This window comes from Pimephales promelas, chromosome 10 (assembly GCF_988280905.1).
Source record: "Pimephales promelas chromosome 10, fPimPro1.hap1.1, whole genome shotgun sequence".
Lineage (NCBI taxonomy): Eukaryota > Metazoa > Chordata > Actinopteri > Cypriniformes > Leuciscidae > Pimephales > Pimephales promelas.
The window spans coordinates 29375351-29393771 of NC_142778.1; the positions used below are offsets into that span (position 1 = coordinate 29375351).

General features: G+C 36.4%; 2 protein-coding genes and 6 non-coding genes across 8 annotated transcripts; 1 reads left to right on the plus strand and 7 right to left on the minus strand.

Annotated features, from left to right (window-relative positions):
* The first annotated feature begins 339 nt into the window (after nt 1–339).
* On the plus strand, nt 340–14212 carry map2k1 (mitogen-activated protein kinase kinase 1). Its single transcript, XM_039683934.2, has 11 exons — nt 340–743; nt 9394–9604; nt 10241–10387; nt 11027–11104; nt 11225–11276; nt 11372–11496; nt 12006–12213; nt 12655–12719; nt 12837–12895; nt 13231–13276; nt 13365–14212. Exons 1-11 carry the CDS (start codon nt 661–663, stop codon nt 13476–13478), a joined length of 1188 nt encoding a protein of 395 aa, XP_039539868.1. The 5' UTR covers nt 340–660; the 3' UTR covers nt 13479–14212.
* A 341-nt stretch (nt 14213–14553) lies between these two features.
* Nucleotides 14554–18147, minus strand: rpl4 (ribosomal protein L4). Its single transcript, XM_039683935.2, has 10 exons — nt 18033–18147; nt 17197–17368; nt 16909–17015; nt 16271–16409; nt 15948–16072; nt 15730–15859; nt 15392–15548; nt 15086–15169; nt 14787–14907; nt 14554–14712 (listed from the first exon to the last, which is right to left on the minus strand). Exons 1-10 carry the CDS (start codon nt 18033–18035, stop codon nt 14617–14619), a joined length of 1134 nt encoding a protein of 377 aa, XP_039539869.1. The 5' UTR covers nt 18036–18147; the 3' UTR covers nt 14554–14616.
* LOC120487899 (small nucleolar RNA SNORD18) lies at nt 14977–15045 on the minus strand. Its single transcript, XR_005624510.1, has one exon. It is a non-coding gene; the product is annotated as a small nucleolar RNA SNORD18 (small nucleolar RNA).
* LOC120487900 (small nucleolar RNA SNORD18) lies at nt 15271–15338 on the minus strand. Its single transcript, XR_005624511.1, has one exon. It is a non-coding gene; the product is annotated as a small nucleolar RNA SNORD18 (small nucleolar RNA).
* On the minus strand, nt 15611–15680 carry LOC120487903 (small nucleolar RNA SNORD18). The gene has a single exon (XR_005624514.1). It is a non-coding gene; the product is annotated as a small nucleolar RNA SNORD18 (small nucleolar RNA).
* On the minus strand, nt 16744–16843 carry LOC120487901 (small nucleolar RNA SNORD16). Its single transcript, XR_005624512.1, has one exon. It is a non-coding gene; the product is annotated as a small nucleolar RNA SNORD16 (small nucleolar RNA).
* LOC120487898 (small nucleolar RNA SNORD18) lies at nt 17090–17156 on the minus strand. The gene has a single exon (XR_005624509.1). It is a non-coding gene; the product is annotated as a small nucleolar RNA SNORD18 (small nucleolar RNA).
* LOC120487902 (small nucleolar RNA SNORD16) lies at nt 17441–17538 on the minus strand. The gene has a single exon (XR_005624513.1). It is a non-coding gene; the product is annotated as a small nucleolar RNA SNORD16 (small nucleolar RNA).
* Nucleotides 18148–18421: the final 274 nt, after the last annotated feature.

Consider the following 18421-nt stretch of genomic DNA (forward strand, 5'->3'; position numbering starts at 1 on the left):
AAAGATCTGCAGGGGGTCCTCATATGATCACAAACGAATATGAATAAACAATAATTAGACCAGAAAAGAACAAATGTGATCAGACTTTATAGCTTTTTATATAGGAGGTCTGAAAGTGCGGGTGTGTAAAAGTTGAAAATATGCTTTCATTTATTTTAAAGGTCTATATTCTGATACATAAACGCATAAAAAGTCTGGATGCATTGCTGACGATAGATTGTTGACATTTCTGGCCTGTTGACAACAAATCTGGAGTAATGACGCATTTACACCAGCAGATGTCGCCATTCTCCACACGCGTTCACGTTGTCCGGAAGACAGATGTAAATATTTTCATGACGTAAAGACGAGAGACAATCTAACAGTGCCCATCCTCTACTGTCGTACACCTCTAGAAATAGTCCGTTCCTCCGTGAATAATCTATTCATCGAATCAGCCTTCGTCCTGCCTGTCAGAGAACCATGCGAGATTGTCGCTGACAGCATTCTGTCTTTATTTATATATTTATTTAAAAGCAAACCGCGATTGCTAGGGTGTGATAGGCTATTCATAGCTTATGCATCATTGCTCTGAAGGCGAGTTGGTGTAGTCTGCGGATCAGGTTGCTCCTGTTTGAATTTTTCTTTTCTTTGCCAAGAAGCCAGCTATCAGGATTCATCATGCAAAAAAGGAGGAAGCCAGAACCAATCCAGCTGAACCCAATTCCAGATGGGAACGCTGTAAACGGAACCGGGGCCACAGAGTGAGTGGGCTTCTACGGTGTCATTTCATGGCGAATACGTTCACTTTAAGTTGCTTCATTCATGGATTTGACTCCAACGCGATTTTATAGATTTGCCATTGCTTAATATGATTTATTGGGTATTAAATTGTGGATATTTTTGAGGGTGTGTTGGTGTTTGTTTGAACGAAAGCCCACGAATGAATTGTATTAGTTGACTTGCATACTACCAAATAGGGGTGTAACAATATATCGTGCCATAATACAAAAATGCAACAATACGTATTGTGGAAAGTGGCAATATGTATCGTGGATAGAATAGTTTCCCCAAAACCAAAATTACTCTGTGAGAAAAAATTCAAGTTTGCAGAGTTTTAGTATCAGTACTACATTAAACTACTAAGTTAGCCTATATAATGTTTATTATATATATCTAGTCTATTCGCATATTCGTCTAATATTATTCTGTATTTTCAGCTTCAGAATCATGAATATTGTTATTCTGGTTTCACCATTGTCCTTGGGTTACAAGCACCAAGTCCAAGGATATTCATTTAAACCCACAATGTAATAGGCTATCAAATTTAGCATTTTAATCAACAGTACATTTTTTTTTAACCTGGCTTTTAGCATATGTCTGGAGTATCGCAATAATACCGTATCGTGATTTGTATCGAATCGTGACACAAGGGTATCGTTACACCCCTACTACCAAATATGGGTCATTTTGCAATATGGATGACTTTTTAAACATTCAATCAGATAATGTCAAATCAAGTCACATTGCTTTATACAAGAATGTTTAAAGCAGCTTCAAAGTAATAAAAATGAAAATGACGTTCAACTAAATCAAATGTGCTTTGCAGAAAACAACAGTACAGCTTAAGTCAGGTCAGTATTGATTCAGTTCAGTTTAAAAAATGTGCAAAGTTTATTAAGTATAAAATGACTACATAAGACAATATATCATTATTCAGCTCAATTCAGTTCAATTCGTCAATCAAGAAAGTTGAATCAGCTGAAGCAGCTCTGCAAAAACTGTTGTCGTCATCAGTGACGTGTTAGGGCTGTCAAATTGACAATATTACTCAATATTAAGTCTTTAATGTTAATAAATTGCATTGTGCCATCTCAAGCTAATTTCATAGATTGTAATATAGCTATGAGGCTTATAATAGGTTTGAGGATACTATGGTAGACGGTTGTTGTCATTATTTATTAACAAATAAATGCAGCCTTGTGCATAAGAGACATCCTTTGACCCCAGTATAGAATTATTGAATGTTGTTGTTTTAAGCATGTTTCTTAGTTTATGTATTGTAAGATATATTAATGAGGAACACTGTTTGAGGAATTGCCCATATATTAGTGTTGTTTAGTATCCACCAAGTGAACATAAAAGGTGCGCATCTCCTGCCACTAAGATCAATGAGAATACCTTATCACATTTGGACAGAGCAGTCCTCTGTATATATTGTTCAGCCATAAATTAGTGTAGAGGCCAAAAATCCAGGCAGTGTTTGTTGATCCTAGATGGATATGTAAATGAATGTCACAGCATTCTCTGAGCCCAAGTATCCACCAGTTTACCTCAGTAAGTAATTACGGAGGATTTTTAAGCTGACCACCATAGATACAAGTGATGGCGTATTGATTTGTTTGCCTGCTTCACATCCCCACAGACAGATATGGTGACAGTGAGGATCACCTCGGTCAGTGCTATACCTTCGTTTGGCAGACCTGTGATTTTTGTTCTTTTGATGTCGAGCCAATGGCAATCCTCACAGCCTGAGCCACTGGTGCATGTCATTGCCTCTTGTTTCATTGGGCTCATTTGAGGGCTCAGAGACTTTCCCCTCTTGTAGTCTCTCCATTTGGCATTAAGAGACTATTAATTATTTAAGGATAAAGTTTCAGTATAGTGTATAGAAAATGGTTATTATTTCTACATAAAGAAGAAGTATTAGCTGTGCTAGAATAGTGCTACAGTGTGATGTTTGTGAGAATGACGGTAAAGTAAAATTACATTCCTTCCTGAAGAGCAGGACAGGCTGTGTCAAGATCCCTTTGGAATGTGTGTGTGTGTGTGTGTGTGGTGGTGGTGATTCAATCCTGGAAGTCAGTGTTATAGAGAGAGGCTTGGAATGTTAAATACTGTGACAACACTTTTTGTCGTGGAAAGCCTCAAACATCTCAAAGAGTGCAGTTATGTTATTTTCTAAGTTCTTTCTTATTGCTTGAGAAGAACTTTATATGCATCACCTCTTTAATGGATTTGCTAATTATGTAAATTTGCTGTTAAGATAATATTTACGATGACTGGTAAATCAATTTACTCCTCATTGGAGCCAGTTACAATTGCATTCTTACTGCTATTAAACAAAGCTTTTAATTTTTTTCGTTTTTTTGTGTTTTGGTGACTTAAAGGAGTGGTTTAAGTCACCAAAAACTTTTTCTGATAATTTACTCACCCCCATGTCATCCAAGATGTCCATGACTTTCTTTCTTCAGTCGAAAAGAAATTAAGGTTTTTGATGAAAACATTCCAGGATTTTTCTCCATATAATGGACTTCAATGGGAACCAAACGGTTTAAGATCCAAAAGACAGTTTCAGTGCAAACTGTTCAAAGGGCTTTAAACAATTCCAGACGATGAATAAGGGTCTTATCAAGCGAAACAATCGCTCATTTAAAAAAAAATAACAAAGTTTAAGTTTTATAAGCTCAAATGGTCGCCTTGCTTTGTACTGCGATGCACGTTCGTGACTCTCCTGTTTGAACTCGTTCATCAAAATGAATGAGTCTTTTTCATTCGTTGAATGAACAAAATGACTCTGAAAAAGATTCGTTCATTTCGATGAACGAGTTCGAACAGGAGAGTCACAAATGTGTGTCGCAGAACAGAGCAGGGCGACCATTTGAGCTTATAAAACTTAAACTTTGTTATTTATTTATTAAATGAGTGATCGTTTCGCTTGATAAGACCCTTATTCATCATCTGAAATCGTTTAAAGCCATTTGAACAGTTTGCAGTTTGTACTGAAACTGTCTTTTGGATCTTAAACCGTTTGGTTCCCATTGAAGTGCATTATATGGAGAAAAATCCTGGAATGTTTTCATCAAAAACCTTAATTTCTTTTCGACTGAAGAAAGAAAGACATGGACATCTTGGATGACATTGGGGTGAGTAAATTAATTATCAGCAAAAGTTTTTTCGAAAGTGAACTACTCCTTTAACGCAACCAATATTCTACATTCAGATGTGTTGCATATATATTACCGTTCAAAAGTTTGGGATCTGTAAGTTTCGAAAGGAATCTCTAATGGTCACTGAGGCTGCATTTTATTTAATCAAAAATGCAGTATAAATTTAAAAGAACCGTTTTATATTTTAATATATTTGAAAGTATAATATATTCTTTTAAATTGTTATATTCTAATAGGCTGATTTGGTGCTCAAGTAACATTTCTTATAATCAAAACAGCTTAATGTTTTTGTGAAAAATGTAATATTAGACATTTTCATTTTTGCATGTGTCATTCACTTTAGAAAAAAAGTGTCTGACTTGCAATATGTTGATGAGGTTCATTTCTATTTAAAAGGTTATTGTCCACATTACTAGAAACCTTGTTTTATTAATTTGCCAAAGCCAGTTTTACTTTCATTTGGAACTTGCCAATGCTAATTTTGTATGCGGACAGTTTTGTTTCATCTCTCTCCATTGACAGCAGTACCTCTGTTGCTATATTGTTTCCCATGAGCTCTATGCTGCATTGTGTCTTTTTAAGATAATCAGTAGGAAACCACACAATGTAACAGTGTTACACAATCACACCACTCACACACCATGGCACCATCTGCTGCTCTCCATTTTACTTAAGAGCACTGCTGGGTGTATATGAATGCTTTAGTTTATCAAGAAGAGCTTGATTATTCCCATGCATTTCCTACCTGTTCCCTAATTCTCTTCTTATGTATGAGTTTAAATTGACGACAGCACAGATGTATCCAGAGGAATGATTTATGGAGCGTATAGTTAAATATTGACCACATCATCTCAGGTTTTGTGCGTAAAACAAATGGTTTGCTTCTGTCTAACCTCAGCTGATTCCGGCACTCCCTAGTGTTTACATTCACATTCCAAAGCACGACATGTGAAGTTGACCACTTATTTCCCGTGTTTGATCATAATGTATCCACACACACACCTTCAAAAACGCTGGAAAAAATGGAAGTGAAGTTATGATTCTTTCAAGTACTCTACAGAGGCTTTTCTGTGTTTGATCCTCAAAATCTTCATTTTTATGCAATTTTGTATCTTTTCTCAGAAATAATCTGCCCTTTTTGTGGTGTATCAAAGGGTAGACTAAATAATTCACTAGTAGGTTTGAATTATTTATTACATTAAAGGGATAGTTCACCCAAAAATTAAAATACGTTTTTACGTAATTAATTACTCATCCTCATGTTTTTCCAAACTAAGACTTTTGTTCATTTTTGGAACACAAATGAAGATATTTTTAATGAAATTTGAGCATTTTTTCCCTCCATAGACAACTTAGTCAACTGACATTTTGACGCTTCAAAAAGTTCATAAAGAGACGAGATATATTTATTAGAGCCCGACCAATAAAGGATTTTGAAGGCCGATACCGATACAAATATTTTTGGGTTTTAAAATCCGATATTCCGATATATCGGCCGATATTTTATTTATTTATTTATTTAAACTGGACATGATAGTCACAAATTTTGTCATGCTTATTTGAGTTAAGAGAACTGATGGGGATGTTCTTTTAATTGTTATTCAAGCAATGTATGTATCGTGACCAACTCAACGAGTGTTGCCAACAGGAATGGTGAAGAGTGCCCTCTGGTGGACAAACCATACAACTCCAACACTCATGACATGGTTCAAGCGTGTTTCGTCCGTTTTTATTTTATTTTTGAAATATTCATTTATCGGCCATTATAACTGCCGATACCAATAGTTTGGAAAATGCCTAATTTTGGCCGATAATATCGGTCTGGCTCTAATATATATATATATATATATATAATAATCCTTATGAATTGAGCGGTTTAGACATTATCACTTTCTGTTGAATTTAGGCTTTTATTCACATGTAAACATTTATCAACTCATCTGTAAGATTTTTTTCATGTTTAACCCTAAAACCATATTCTGGACAAATGTGGGCAGAATAGTTTTGATTTATTTTTTTTTTAAAAATACTTCCCTTGATCTGAGTGATACAAGACTTGGCTACTTTTCCTAAGTTTGCCTCCTGAACAAACACATTTTTTTACTCAATTCTACAATGTGGGTGAAAAAAAACCTCCTTAATCTTGTATTTGGGTCAAAAATGGGCACCCATAGAAATGAATGGGAAAAACAGCAAAGTCACTATTTATTAACCAATTTTCAAATGATAAATAATTAATTTGTTATGCATTATATGTTGTCATTGTTTTCCAGAAATTATTCATGTTGTTTTTATTATAATATAATAAATCAAGATAATTTTCAGATATCACTGAAAAATAAAAACCAAGCAAAAAAATAAAACAGTACATTTTTAACATGAAATGTGACAAAAAAAAATTAAATGTATCCTTTTTTTGTGGTGAGGCCAATTTTTACTGTGGCAAGTAAAAATTTCAACTACTGGATTGACTAGGCCAGCAGAAAAAATCTTGCCATGGAATCACTCTGGATGTGGAGTCCTTGTTCTACCTCCTACATTAACACAAGTTTCACAAGTATTTTTCTCCACTCTGGCATCTTGTGCGTCCTTCACCATTATCACGTCTCCACCACAGCTCATCCACGCCACCCACTTACACCCACACAGCAGCCTCGTAACCATGGTTATAACTGGCCTTGCTGTCAAAAATGAAAACACTTTGCCTCGTTCTGCATATAGATTAGATATAGACATCCTGGAGTACTTGCGCTGCTCTCATCCACCTGAGTCGTTCTGTCTGTCCTGGAGCAAAGCGTGTTGCAGTAGGTTGCAGACTGATCAGCACGGTTTGATGTAAATTTATGTGTGAGGGTCAATTATTGTGGCCTGAAACACTGTTCAACAGCAGGGCAACAAGTTTTCCATCTGAATCGGCTCAATGCTTAAAAGCCCTCGAGGCTCATAGCGTCCAACATTCATTTGAAGATACAGCCGCATCACAGATGTTTGCAACGTGTGCAAACATCTGCATGAAAGGTTATGTTTAAATAATTCCTAATTGGTATCAACATCTGAATCATAAGACATTTAACTGGTTCATTTGAAAAATCCATGCAGTTGGACATGGTGAAGAACAGTGTTGTTGAAGGAGATGCGGAGAGGATGGAGAGCAGAGGGTCATGGAAGTTCACTCTTCCAGCAGAAAGCTAAGGAAATACATCACCATGACAACAGGGCCAAGGGAAAGGCTCGCATGCTTAGAGGAACTCACTGTTTCCTCAAACAGAACTTTAGGAAGAAGATGTTAGAAAGCCACTTTGTACAATACCGTACCTACTTTACTTTGCTATATTTCTATTAAATCCTAAGCTAATCATGACAAACTATATATCGTTGGAAAGGTCTAAGACTGCTTTTTTGCTACAAATGTAGAAAGAGTAACCAATGATTTTTTGACAAGAGTGCACCTCAAAAATTTCTGCATCATAACAGGAGTTCTGACCTTTATCACAAAACGTTGACGCACACACCTTTAATAATTAAAACTTTGGTTTTAATGCTAAAAGTTCATAATAAAATTATAAAATTAAAATTATAATATTATATTATCCTCTAAAAAATTGTAATATATATATATATATATATATATATATATATATATATATATTATCCTCTAAAATATAATATTATCTTTTTTATCGCCTTTTTTATTATATCACATATTTTAGAAGTTATCATAAATAAGGTATCATTTTAAGCTTACTAACTCAGAATTTATCCTGTGAAAACCGTTTTGTAATTGTGCATTACATTACCAGAGAAACGGTACTCTACATTTTTTTGTCAGGCTCCTCCCCTTTTGGGCATAACACATTGTCAGAAAGGTCTGTGTCTCAAGGTTCCAGATTTTGTGACAGAATTGATATTTTGACAGAAATGTATTAATTTGTTAAGGCAGAATGTACACAACTAAATTCAATGGAATGTATGGCACCCGGTGGCTATTTTTGGTACTATGCCTAAACAAAATCTCATGGGAACTTTAGTTTTTCAAATTTGGAACATAACTTGGTTAGATATATGGCTTTGATTTTATAGTAATTTTAGGGTAAAAAAAATATTTTGTAAAATATGTATTTTATATAAAATAAAAAAATATATATAGTACAGTATATTTGATTTACTGTAAATTTAAACTTCCATAACTTTTTCCTACTTTCGTTTTTTAAGTGTGCATTCTTGAATTACAACCATTGAAGTTTGAATAGTGCATTTTAACCCCCATTCTCAAAAAGGGGTGACAGCTAAGGGGTAAAGGATGGGTTTCAGTATTTACAGTAAGAATGTATGTTCTCTAACTTATCTCAAGAGAGAAATCCTTCTTGTAGATTGACATAATAATGTTTAACAAAAAAGCAGGAATAAAGCTTTATAATGTTTTTATAGTACCTCAGCTGGATAAAATCGTTCTGAAAGTGATTCCATCTACAGTAGGGAGAACAAGTATTTGGTACACTTGGTACATTTTGCAGGTTTTACCACTTGCAAAGCATGTCGAAGTCTGTAATTTTTATCATATCAGTTTTTATCATTAATTAATTACTCAAAAATCATACAATGTGATTTTTTTTTTAGATTCCATCTCTCACAGTTGAAGAGTACCTATGATAAAAATTACAGACTCCTACATGCTTTGTAAGTGGGAAAACCTGCAAAATCGGCAGTGTATCATATACTTGTTCTCCCCATTGTATATCGTTTTCTCTGTGCCTCTATCGTTATAGCTGTGGTGTGAACTCTGCTATTCTTTAATTTTGTGAACAATTTGATATACAATAAATAATTTATTCTTAATTTGAAATGGCTTTTATTTTTATATCTTCAGTTTTCATTTTAATTAGTTTTTAATAATTTTATTATGTGCTTTTGTCATTAGTGTTTTTTTTATATTTCTATTTAGCTTTAATTTCTTTTTTATATAATTTTTAGTGTAATTTTAGTACTTGAACTTAAGCTTTTTCAGTTAGATGTCAAGGCAATACTAATTTTTTTCAGCTTTTTTTAATTAATGAAAATGATTTTAAAGAGCTTTAGTCTTAGTTCACAATAACAAAACTGCACTGAAAAATGCTTGTCATGGCACAATGCAGTTTTGTTCTATTTATGTAATCAAACATACATTGTAATGTATACAACAAAATGTAATGCATCTAAAAATATTTGAACTTGACTACACATATCCTGTGATGAGCATTTATTATATTTAAAATTTGAAATAATTTGAAATCCATTATATTTAAAAGTATGAAATTCTTGAAAAAAAACCTAACATTATGACATTTGTTTAATTTGTACATTGTTACATTTGTTGTTACATTTTTTTCTGCAGATTCTCATGACTATATTGATTCGTTGATTACGCCTTGTTGAATTGCTTCAGCATTTTAGAAATTAAATTAATTTCTCTCTGTGTTTGTGTTAGAACAAATCTGGAAGCTCTTCAGAAGAAGCTAGAGGAACTGGAACTGGATGAGCAGCAGAAGAAACGCCTGGAAGCTTTCCTTACCCAAAAGCAGAAGGTTGGAGAGTTAAAAGATGATGACTTTGAGAAGATTTGTGAGTTGGGTGCAGGCAATGGAGGAGTGGTCTTCAAGGTCTTACACAGACCCTCAGGCTTCATCATGGCCAGGAAAGTAAGTTATGGTGAAGCAAACTTTATATTTCAGTTCTGATTTTTAGAAGAAATATCAGTAACCAGACAGTCTCATTGACTTCCATAGTAGGAAAAAAATATACTATGGAAGTCAATGAGACCAGAAACTGTCTGGTTACTGATATTCTTCGAAATATCTGAAAATGGCTGAATGGATTCGAAAACTGTAAAACTCAACTGTTTACCTCTGGAGGAGTGGTAAAACAAGCCTATTTCCAAAAAGTGGAGTATCCCTTTAAAGCCAAATTACCAGTAGTCCACTACATAATGATGAAACAAATGTGTTTTAATATGAGAGCTCCCAGGGAAGAAAACCAGCTGAAGTGCAGTCAGCACATGAACTCCAAACAACTCATTTACACTCATACATGAAACTATGGAACTGACAGTATGCATGCAAAGAATCAGCTAACTATATAATGCAGAAACCCTGGCAAGAATTATGCTTTGCACGGCACTTATTAAGATAAAATCGCAACATGGTAAACATCAGGATGGATGTTAAACATTAAATAATGTCAAATTATGTCAATGTTTGTTTAATTTCCGGAGCTAGTTTTATTTATTTTTTATGAAAACAAACCTATTTTGTTCACTTTTTCTTATTTTCATGTAGTTGATCCACCTCGAGATCAAGCCAGCCATAAGGAATCAGATCATCAGAGAGTTGCAGGTGCTCCATGAATGCAACTCTCCCTATATAGTGGGCTTCTACGGGGCTTTCTACAGTGATGGAGAGATCAGCATATGTATGGAGAACATGGTACTGTGTCCTCTCTTGGTGTCAAACATAATACAGAGAAAAATATAAAAATATATTAGGTTCAGTACTTTACGGTCAGTAAGATTTTAATCATTTACTTTGTCAAGGATCCATCAAATTTATTCAAACTGACAGTAAAGATTTTTATTTCAAATAAATGCTGTACTTTTTACTTTCTATTCATCAAAGAATCCTGAGAAAGATAAAAGTATCATGGTTTCATTGATACCAAATATTAAGCAGTACAACTGTTTTCAACATTGATAATAAGAAGAAAAGTTTCTTGAGCAACAAATCAGCGTATTAGAATGATATTTGAAGGATCATGTGACGCTGAAGAGTAACGATGCTAAAAATTAAGCTTTGACATTACAGGAATAAATGACAATTTAACATATATAAAAATTGAAAACAGTTATTTTAAATTGGAATAGTATTTCACAATATTACTGTTTTTTGCTGTATTTTTGTATCTAATAATGCAGCCTTGATTAGCATAAGAGCCTTATAAGTCATAAGAGACTTAACTGTACATAAAGTTCAATGTCCTTTCAGTATCTCTTCACTGCCTTTGCTTTTTTAGGTACTATATAAGAGTAACTGAATATATCTCCATCGAATTCTTTTTTTTTTTTTTAGGATGGCGGCTCCCTGGATCAGTCCCTGAAGAAAGCAGGCAAGATCCCAGAACAAATCCTGGGCAAAGTTAGTATTGCGGTCAGTATCTCTAACCTATCTCAAAAATATCCTCGATCTCTTGTGGACTGTTTCCCAAAAAAGTAAGGCTGAAGTACAATGCTCAATGTTTCTGGACCTGTTTTCTTTCCATTCATGCAGGTGATAAAAGGCCTGTCCTACCTGCGGGAGAAACACAAGATCATGCACAGAGGTAATTGGTGGCATGCTACCTCAAACGGTCATCGGTTCATTTACTCTTTTGTTGACGCAGTTGACTGACGGGAAGACCTCTTCCTTTTCTTGCAGATGTTAAACCATCCAACATCCTGGTGAACTCGCGTGGTGAGATCAAGCTGTGTGACTTTGGTGTGAGTGGACAACTCATTGACTCCATGGCCAATTCGTTTGTGGGCACCAGGTCCTATATGTCTGTAAGTTTACACTTTCAGCAAAAATAAATATATGCATAAAAAATTTAAAGGAGTAGTTCACACTGATAATTTACTCACCCCCATGTCATCCAAGATGTCCATGTCTTTTTTTCTTCAGTCGAAAAGAAATGAAGGTTTTTGATGAAAACATTCCAGGATTTTTCTCCATATAATGGACTTCAGTGGGAACCAAACGGCTCAAGGTCCAAAAGACAGTTTCAGTGCAAACTGCAAACTGTTCAAAGGGCTTTAAACCATTCCAGACGATGAATAAGTGTCTTATCAGGCGAAACGGTCGCTCATTTAAAAAAAAATAACAAAGTTTAAGTTTTATAAGCTCAAAGGGTCGCCTTGCTGTTCTATGATGCGTGTTTCCTTTAATTTGGATTATCTCGGAGCAGCCATTTGTTTGTTCAGGCTCCTGTTTTTCATCTTATCTCTTCCTGTATGATAATGTTAATTTCCTCTCTGTATGATTCTCCTCCCTATTTTTCTGTGTCCATCTGTAGCCTGAACGCCTTCAAGGGACTCACTACTCTGTCCAGTCTGACATATGGAGCATGGGTCTCTCTCTGGTGGAGATGGCCATTGGACGCTTCCCTATCCCACCACCTGATTCCAAGGAACTGGAGCAAATCTTTGGTCAGCCCCTCGAGGGTGACCCCTCCGCCAGCGAGGCGTCCCCTAAACCCAGGCCCCCTGGTCGACCCGGCGGGTGTGAGTGGCTGTATACCATCCTATCTGCATGTACATGTACAAACTGATCAATTTTAAAGGGATACTCCACTTTTTTTGGAAATGGGCTCATTTTACCACTCCCCCAGAGTTAAATAGTTGAGTTTTATCGTTTTCGAATCCATTCAGACGATTTTCTGATATTTAGAAGAATCAGTAACTAGACAGTTTCTGGTCTCATTGACTTCCATAGTATATATTTTATCCTACTATGGAAGTCAATGAGACCAGAAACTGTCTGGTTACTGATATTCTTCTAAATATCAGAAAATCGGCTGAATGGATTCGAAAACGGTAAAACTCAACTGTTTTAACTCTGGGGGAGTGGTAAAATGAGCCTATTTTTCTAAAAAAAAAAGTTGAGTATCCCTTTAAGGTGTTTCTGACTATAAAACTTTTATTTTTATCTGTTTGTCCTGTCAGCATACGGTCCAGACAGCAGACCTCCCATGGCTATATTTGAGCTGCTTGACTATATTGTCAATGAGGTAAGTTTAAAGTGGTGCTTATAAGACTACTAAACCACTTTATGGCAGTGAATTAATTAAAGTGAAGATTAATTGGCTGCTTCGCTTAGGCTTAATGGAGCATTTTTCCTTTTTCAGCCACCTCCTAAGCTACCAAGCATCTTTGGTGCAGAATTTCAAGACTTTGTTAACAAATGGTAAGCAACGTTTTTTTGCATTTAGTTTTATTCGTCTAACCCATCTATATGGGTTCGATTTCCAGGCAACTAGGATACTTACAAAATGCAGTGCACTGAATAAAAACATATTCTAATCTAAATGCACAAATGCTTATTCAGAGGAGCTTGCTGCTCCATCTGGTGGTTGACTAAAAAACAGTTTGAAATATGTTGCCTTCTACCGAGCTACGGAGATTTGCTCTCAAAAGTATTGTTACTTCGAGACGTTTTGCATCCCATCTCATTTTATTTCCTTCACCAATATTTTGACAATTTTTATACTCTGTTTCTCAATGTTTTCTTGTTTTGCTTAGTTTAATCAAAAATCCAGCAGAAAGAGCAGACCTCAAGCAACTGATGGTAGGAACAATCATTTTCTGTCAGTCCTCATACACAGATATTATTTTCAATTGCAAGACTGCACCTCAAACATAATTGTCTTTTTCAGGTCCATCCCTTCATAAAGAACTCTGAGGCAGAGGAGGTTGACTTTGCTGGATGGCTATGCAGCACCATTGGGCTAAACCAGCCAGCAACTCCAACTCACAGTGTGGGAATGTGAGCAGCGCCATCTTTTTCTAAACCAACCATTTAGTGTTTCTTCACACACAACATCTCCAGTTCCACCCTCAGGCCAACAGTAAACTGACATCTCCTGAATCCATCCCCTCTTTTTTTTTTCTATTGTCTTGAGTATTAACAAGCATACTGCTGTAATAACAATGCATCAAACCTGATAGGGTGCTTGAAATCTGTTGTCAAATACTGGTTGTTCAATGCTTTAATCAATGAGTTTTTGTTTTACAAAATCAATGTAATTCTAATTGCAAAAGCTATCAAAAGGCTGTTGCACTGCACCAGAACATAACTGCAATGGATCCCCCTCTAAATGTGGACTTATGATATACTTCTCATCAGTGTTGTAGTACTCGAGGCTCGTCTCGGACTCGGTCTCGAGACCATATTTTAATGGTCTTGGTCTTGTCATGGACTCGTGACCATTTGGACTCGGAATTGACTCGTACTCGAACATTTTTTTTTTAGGACTCGGAATTATTCCCGAGTCCACTCGAGTTCAATTAAAAACATTTTTCATGATTATTAATGCATGTTAATAAAATATTTCTTTAAATTGATTGACACGCCCAGTGATCGGTGATTTTCTAGTGCGCAACTGCGCATGACAAATTGTAATAGAATTACTTTTAACACCACCTACTATGTGGCCTTTTTACCCTAAACTGATCATATTTTTTAAACTAAGTAAATTCAGTAAAAAAAAAAAAAAAAAAAAAAGGATTTCTCTAAGTAAATAAAAGTAAATTAGGTAATCGACCCTCACTGGTCTCGGACTCGACTCTCTATGGACTTGGTCTTGACTCGGACTCGACTCTCTCTGGTGAGGTGGTCTCAACTACAACACTGCTTTTCATATTCAGCTATCCCTGAAGTGGTTACATCTCATTGTTATATTTTGTGTTCTGCTTAATTTCAATATGGTGAATGTGCAGTCTTTAACTCAAAAGTGTGAAAAAAAGTCATTTAACTTACATTATATTAAGAGATTTATTTAACAAATGATAATTGATTGAATGTGGCAGTGCTTAAGTGGTATGCAGTGGATTAAAAAGGACAGATTTATCAATTTTCAATGGTTGTTTTATTTGAAAAGGATTTGTGATCGTGTCCGTTTATGAACCCTAAGCTTGAGCCGGGGCCGGCGCAGCTGCGGGCTTCTGAGCCTTGGTCTTCTTCACAACCCTCTTCTTCTTGGGTTTCAGCATCTTGGCCTTGATCTGTACAAAGTTCAATAGATTAGAAATTGCTCAGCTAGTAATTAGACAAGAGACTTGGTCATGAGGGAACTTACATCAGGGTTGTGTTCCAAGATAGCACGGCGACGTGCAGTCTTGGCGTAGGGGTTGAGCTTCAACATCACTCTCAGGTTCTTCAGAGGGTTCTTCTTGAACACTCTGCGATTAATTTTGCGGCTGCAATACAAAAAAAAAAAAAACAAGTTACTTGACTAGTACTGTAAGCCTTTTTGATTCAGAGCAAGAGGGCTCAGAACTTCCAATACAATCAGTAGTCAGAAACACGGACCAGAAGTAGGAATCTCATCATTGCAATATGTTGACAAAATGACAAATCCAAGTAACCAAAACATACTTAGCAGGACGAAGTGCCTTCTGGACTTCCTCACTCTTGATGATTCTATGCAGATCTGTGGTGCTCATTTTGTGCTTGGGCAAGCTGGAACATGACAAGGCAGTTGTGTTCAATATGTACAAATTGTGTATATAGATGCAAAATGTTGCACATTTAAACAAGTGGGGATTCAGACCACCACATGTCAACTCAGAACTTATAATGTTATCATTGTGTTCAAAAACACGGACTAAGTAAATGTTCATCACTGTTGTACAAAGCACAACCAGAAAAGGAAAAAAAGACAAAAAGGTTAAGGGAACTCACTTGTAGTCAACTTTAAGGGAGGAAGCTTTGCGCCAAGTGCCGTACAGGTTATCCAGCTTGCGGAAGGCACCCTCGGTCCAAATGCAAAAGCGTCCGATGTGTCCACCTGGAGCAAGCTTCAACAGGTCCAGTCTGCTCACGGACTGCAGTGTGACGCCTGCCAAAATATACCCTTGTTAATGATTTTACAACCATCTAGACAAACAAAATTGTGTTCAATTAGTCAGAACTTCCACTAAGATCATTTAATTCATAAACACGGACCTAGAAGTGGACCTCATCATGTATTGAGAGTAGTAATGAGAAGCAAATGTCAAATACAAGATCACTTTGCATACCAGGGATGTTTCTGAAAGCTCGTGTCACACCGTTGTCTTCATTGTAGATGATGCATGGTCCTTTACGCTGGATACGCCGTCGGTTCCTCATCTTACCCTTACCGGCACGCATACGCTGAGAAGCATAAACCTAGAGACCAGAAATATGCATTAAAAAGATTTAATTGTGGCAAACTGCAACATTTTCAGTCAATATCAAGAGTTTGAGAGTATCTCACCTTCTTGATGTCATTCCACGCCTTAAGTTTCTTCAAGAGAAGCACTGCTTCCTTAGTCTTCTTGTATCCTTCAACTTTATCATCAACGACGACTGGGACTTCAGGAATCTCCTCAATGCGGTGACCTGAAACATTTGGCATTGGTTACAAGTCAAGAAAACGAAATAAATTAAGTTTAAGCACGGTCATTTTAAAAATATTCAATATTTGCTACTTTCGAAAGGGAAAAACCAAATAGGTTTGATTTGGCTCTTCTGCAAACTGAGGATTCTTTAGCACTAAATTGAGAATGCTCAAGCATTATGAAGCAGTTGTTCACTCACCTTTTGCCAAGACCAGGGCAGGTAGAGCAGAAGCAGCCAAGGCAGAGCAGATGGCGTAACGCTTCTGGTTAACATTGATCCTGCGGTGCCAACGGCGCCAGGTCTTTGTGGGGGCAAACATGCGGCCACCACGACACATCTACACTGGAGTCAAGGGTCAACATTTCACACTAAACACATGTTCACACCAGAGCAAAATCTTTCAGACCAACACAAACATTTACATGTTGTCAAAAACTAAAATTGTACAATCTCTTTAATCAGAACACGCAGAAAACTGCAATGTAAGATCTGTGCTTTTTGTCAAATGCCCAGACCAGCTGCTGTAACAATACTAGCAAACTCCTACAGAAAGTCACAGCACTTGGTGAATGTGCTTTTCTATAAGGCACTTATTTACATGTTCATTCAGCCCATCTATCGCTTTTATGTTGGTGTGAACACCCCTTAATAACTAAATGTGTATGTAAACTTGCTCAGACTGAGAATATTCGTCAACCTTCCACACCAGCATGAGACAGCAGGCAACTGTCGCTGTGTGTAGAGTCAGACGCAAATTACACCATCACAGCAAGGTTTGCTTACAATCAAAGATTTGACAAGTTCTTCCAAGTAAATAGCGCGTTAGGTCAGGATACATTTCCGAAAGCACCCTGTCCGGAGCGGTGGGTACCACCACCACGCACACGGGGGATACGGGCCACGGCTCTTCCTGTGCCCCAGGATTCGGCGCTGGTCTGGTGACCTGAAATGACACATCTTTTGGAGTTATAACTGATCATACCATAATATAGAGAAATTTCAAAAACAAGACCAAGTCTCATCAGAACTTCTATCATAATCAGGTGTCAGAAACACGGACCGAAGTTGAATATCATCATTGAAGAAACTTTTTAACTCAAAACTTGTATTTACACATCACTCACCGGCCTGTTCGCTTACAGCATAGGGCTGGCGCTTGTTCTTGCGCATGTTGGTGTGCACAAAGTTCACAACATCAGGGCGGATGGGAGCCCTGAACACTGCAGGCATAACCACATTTTTGCCGGTTGTCTCCCCTTTCTCGGAGTAGACCGAGACTAACGGTCGGGCGCAAGCCTAACACAAAAAAGACGTATGAATAACTTCCATATATTTCCAGGTTTATTCATTAGTTAGAGCTTTTAATCTTGCTCAGTCTTAGTTTTCATCAACCTCCTGTGCCAGCATGAGACAGCAGGCAACTGTCACTGATCACAGAGTAGGACGCAAATTACACCATCATAGCAAGAGTACCATTTTTTAGGAAAATGAAGCAATAAAAACAGTGATAAATTGTGGATTTAAGTTCAGTCTTTCAGACAAATTGTCATTTTAAAGTAAACGATCCATTTAATACTTGCCCATGCTACCCAAAATTAAAGCGTATGCGCTCAAATAAAACTAGGCCACAACACGCAAATTGACGTTTCCAACAATGTTATTACATGTATTGTCAACTTGGCTGTTAAATTCTACTTGGATCACAAAGTAGAGAGTTCTAAAACAGAATAAATGTGTTCTTTATAAGAACGTCTGAATATTTGAGTCAGCTGCCAAACCATTACTACTACACGTGTATACATGCCGAACTGGATCAAAATGGCTGCCGAGATTCGCCGTAACGCGAGCATAATAGCTAACGCCAAACATTTCACCCAAAAACAACTCATAATGATATACATGCACGGAAAACAATGAAATTAAGAATGTTTATTGAAAAAAAGGCATTCATTGTGCTCACCATTATAGTAAGTTTTCACGGCACGCCAGGAACCACGCTCCTAACTCGATGGCGGCCACGGAGGAAAAGGAAGAATGCAGCACTACACAGGCGCTTGCATATCCATCCGACTGACGTCACTTCCGCCCAAGTCAGAGGTTTATAATATATAAGCTGATATAAATATATATATATATATATTTTATAAAATAATTTTAAATCATTCATTATTTATTGAAAATGAATTGCAATAAGTTAATTGTGATAAAATAATAAACGTGGCAGTATATTTTGGCACTATTTTTAAGTGGTGGAAGCTGGCGGATGGGTCATATGGAACTACTTACAATAATTGTGTCAAATATTTATAAACGTTTGGATTTTTTTTAGTATTTAATATCTTGCATTTA

What these genes read in the sequence shown, in the direction of transcription:
- map2k1 (XM_039683934.2), top strand. Translation starts at nt 661, where the DNA reads ATGCAAAAAAGGAGGAAGCCAGAACCAATCCAGCTGAACCCAATTCCA. An exon ending in GCATATGTATGGAGAACATG is followed by an intron (nt 10,388 to 11,026) that starts GTACTGTGTCCT and finishes TTTTTTTTTTAG; the next exon opens with GATGGCGGCTCCCTGGATCA. An exon ending in GCACCAGGTCCTATATGTCT is followed by an intron (nt 11,497 to 12,005) that starts GTAAGTTTACAC and finishes GTCCATCTGTAG; the next exon opens with CCTGAACGCCTTCAAGGGAC.
- rpl4 (XM_039683935.2), bottom strand. An exon ending in TGCTGTAAGCGAACAGGCCG is followed by an intron (nt 17,016 to 17,196) that starts GTGAGTGATGTG and finishes GTGTCATTTCAG; the next exon opens with GTCACCAGACCAGCGCCGAA. An exon ending in AGCTTTCAGAAACATCCCTG is followed by an intron (nt 15,549 to 15,729) that starts GTATGCAAAGTG and finishes ATATTTTGGCAG; the next exon opens with GCGTCACACTGCAGTCCGTG.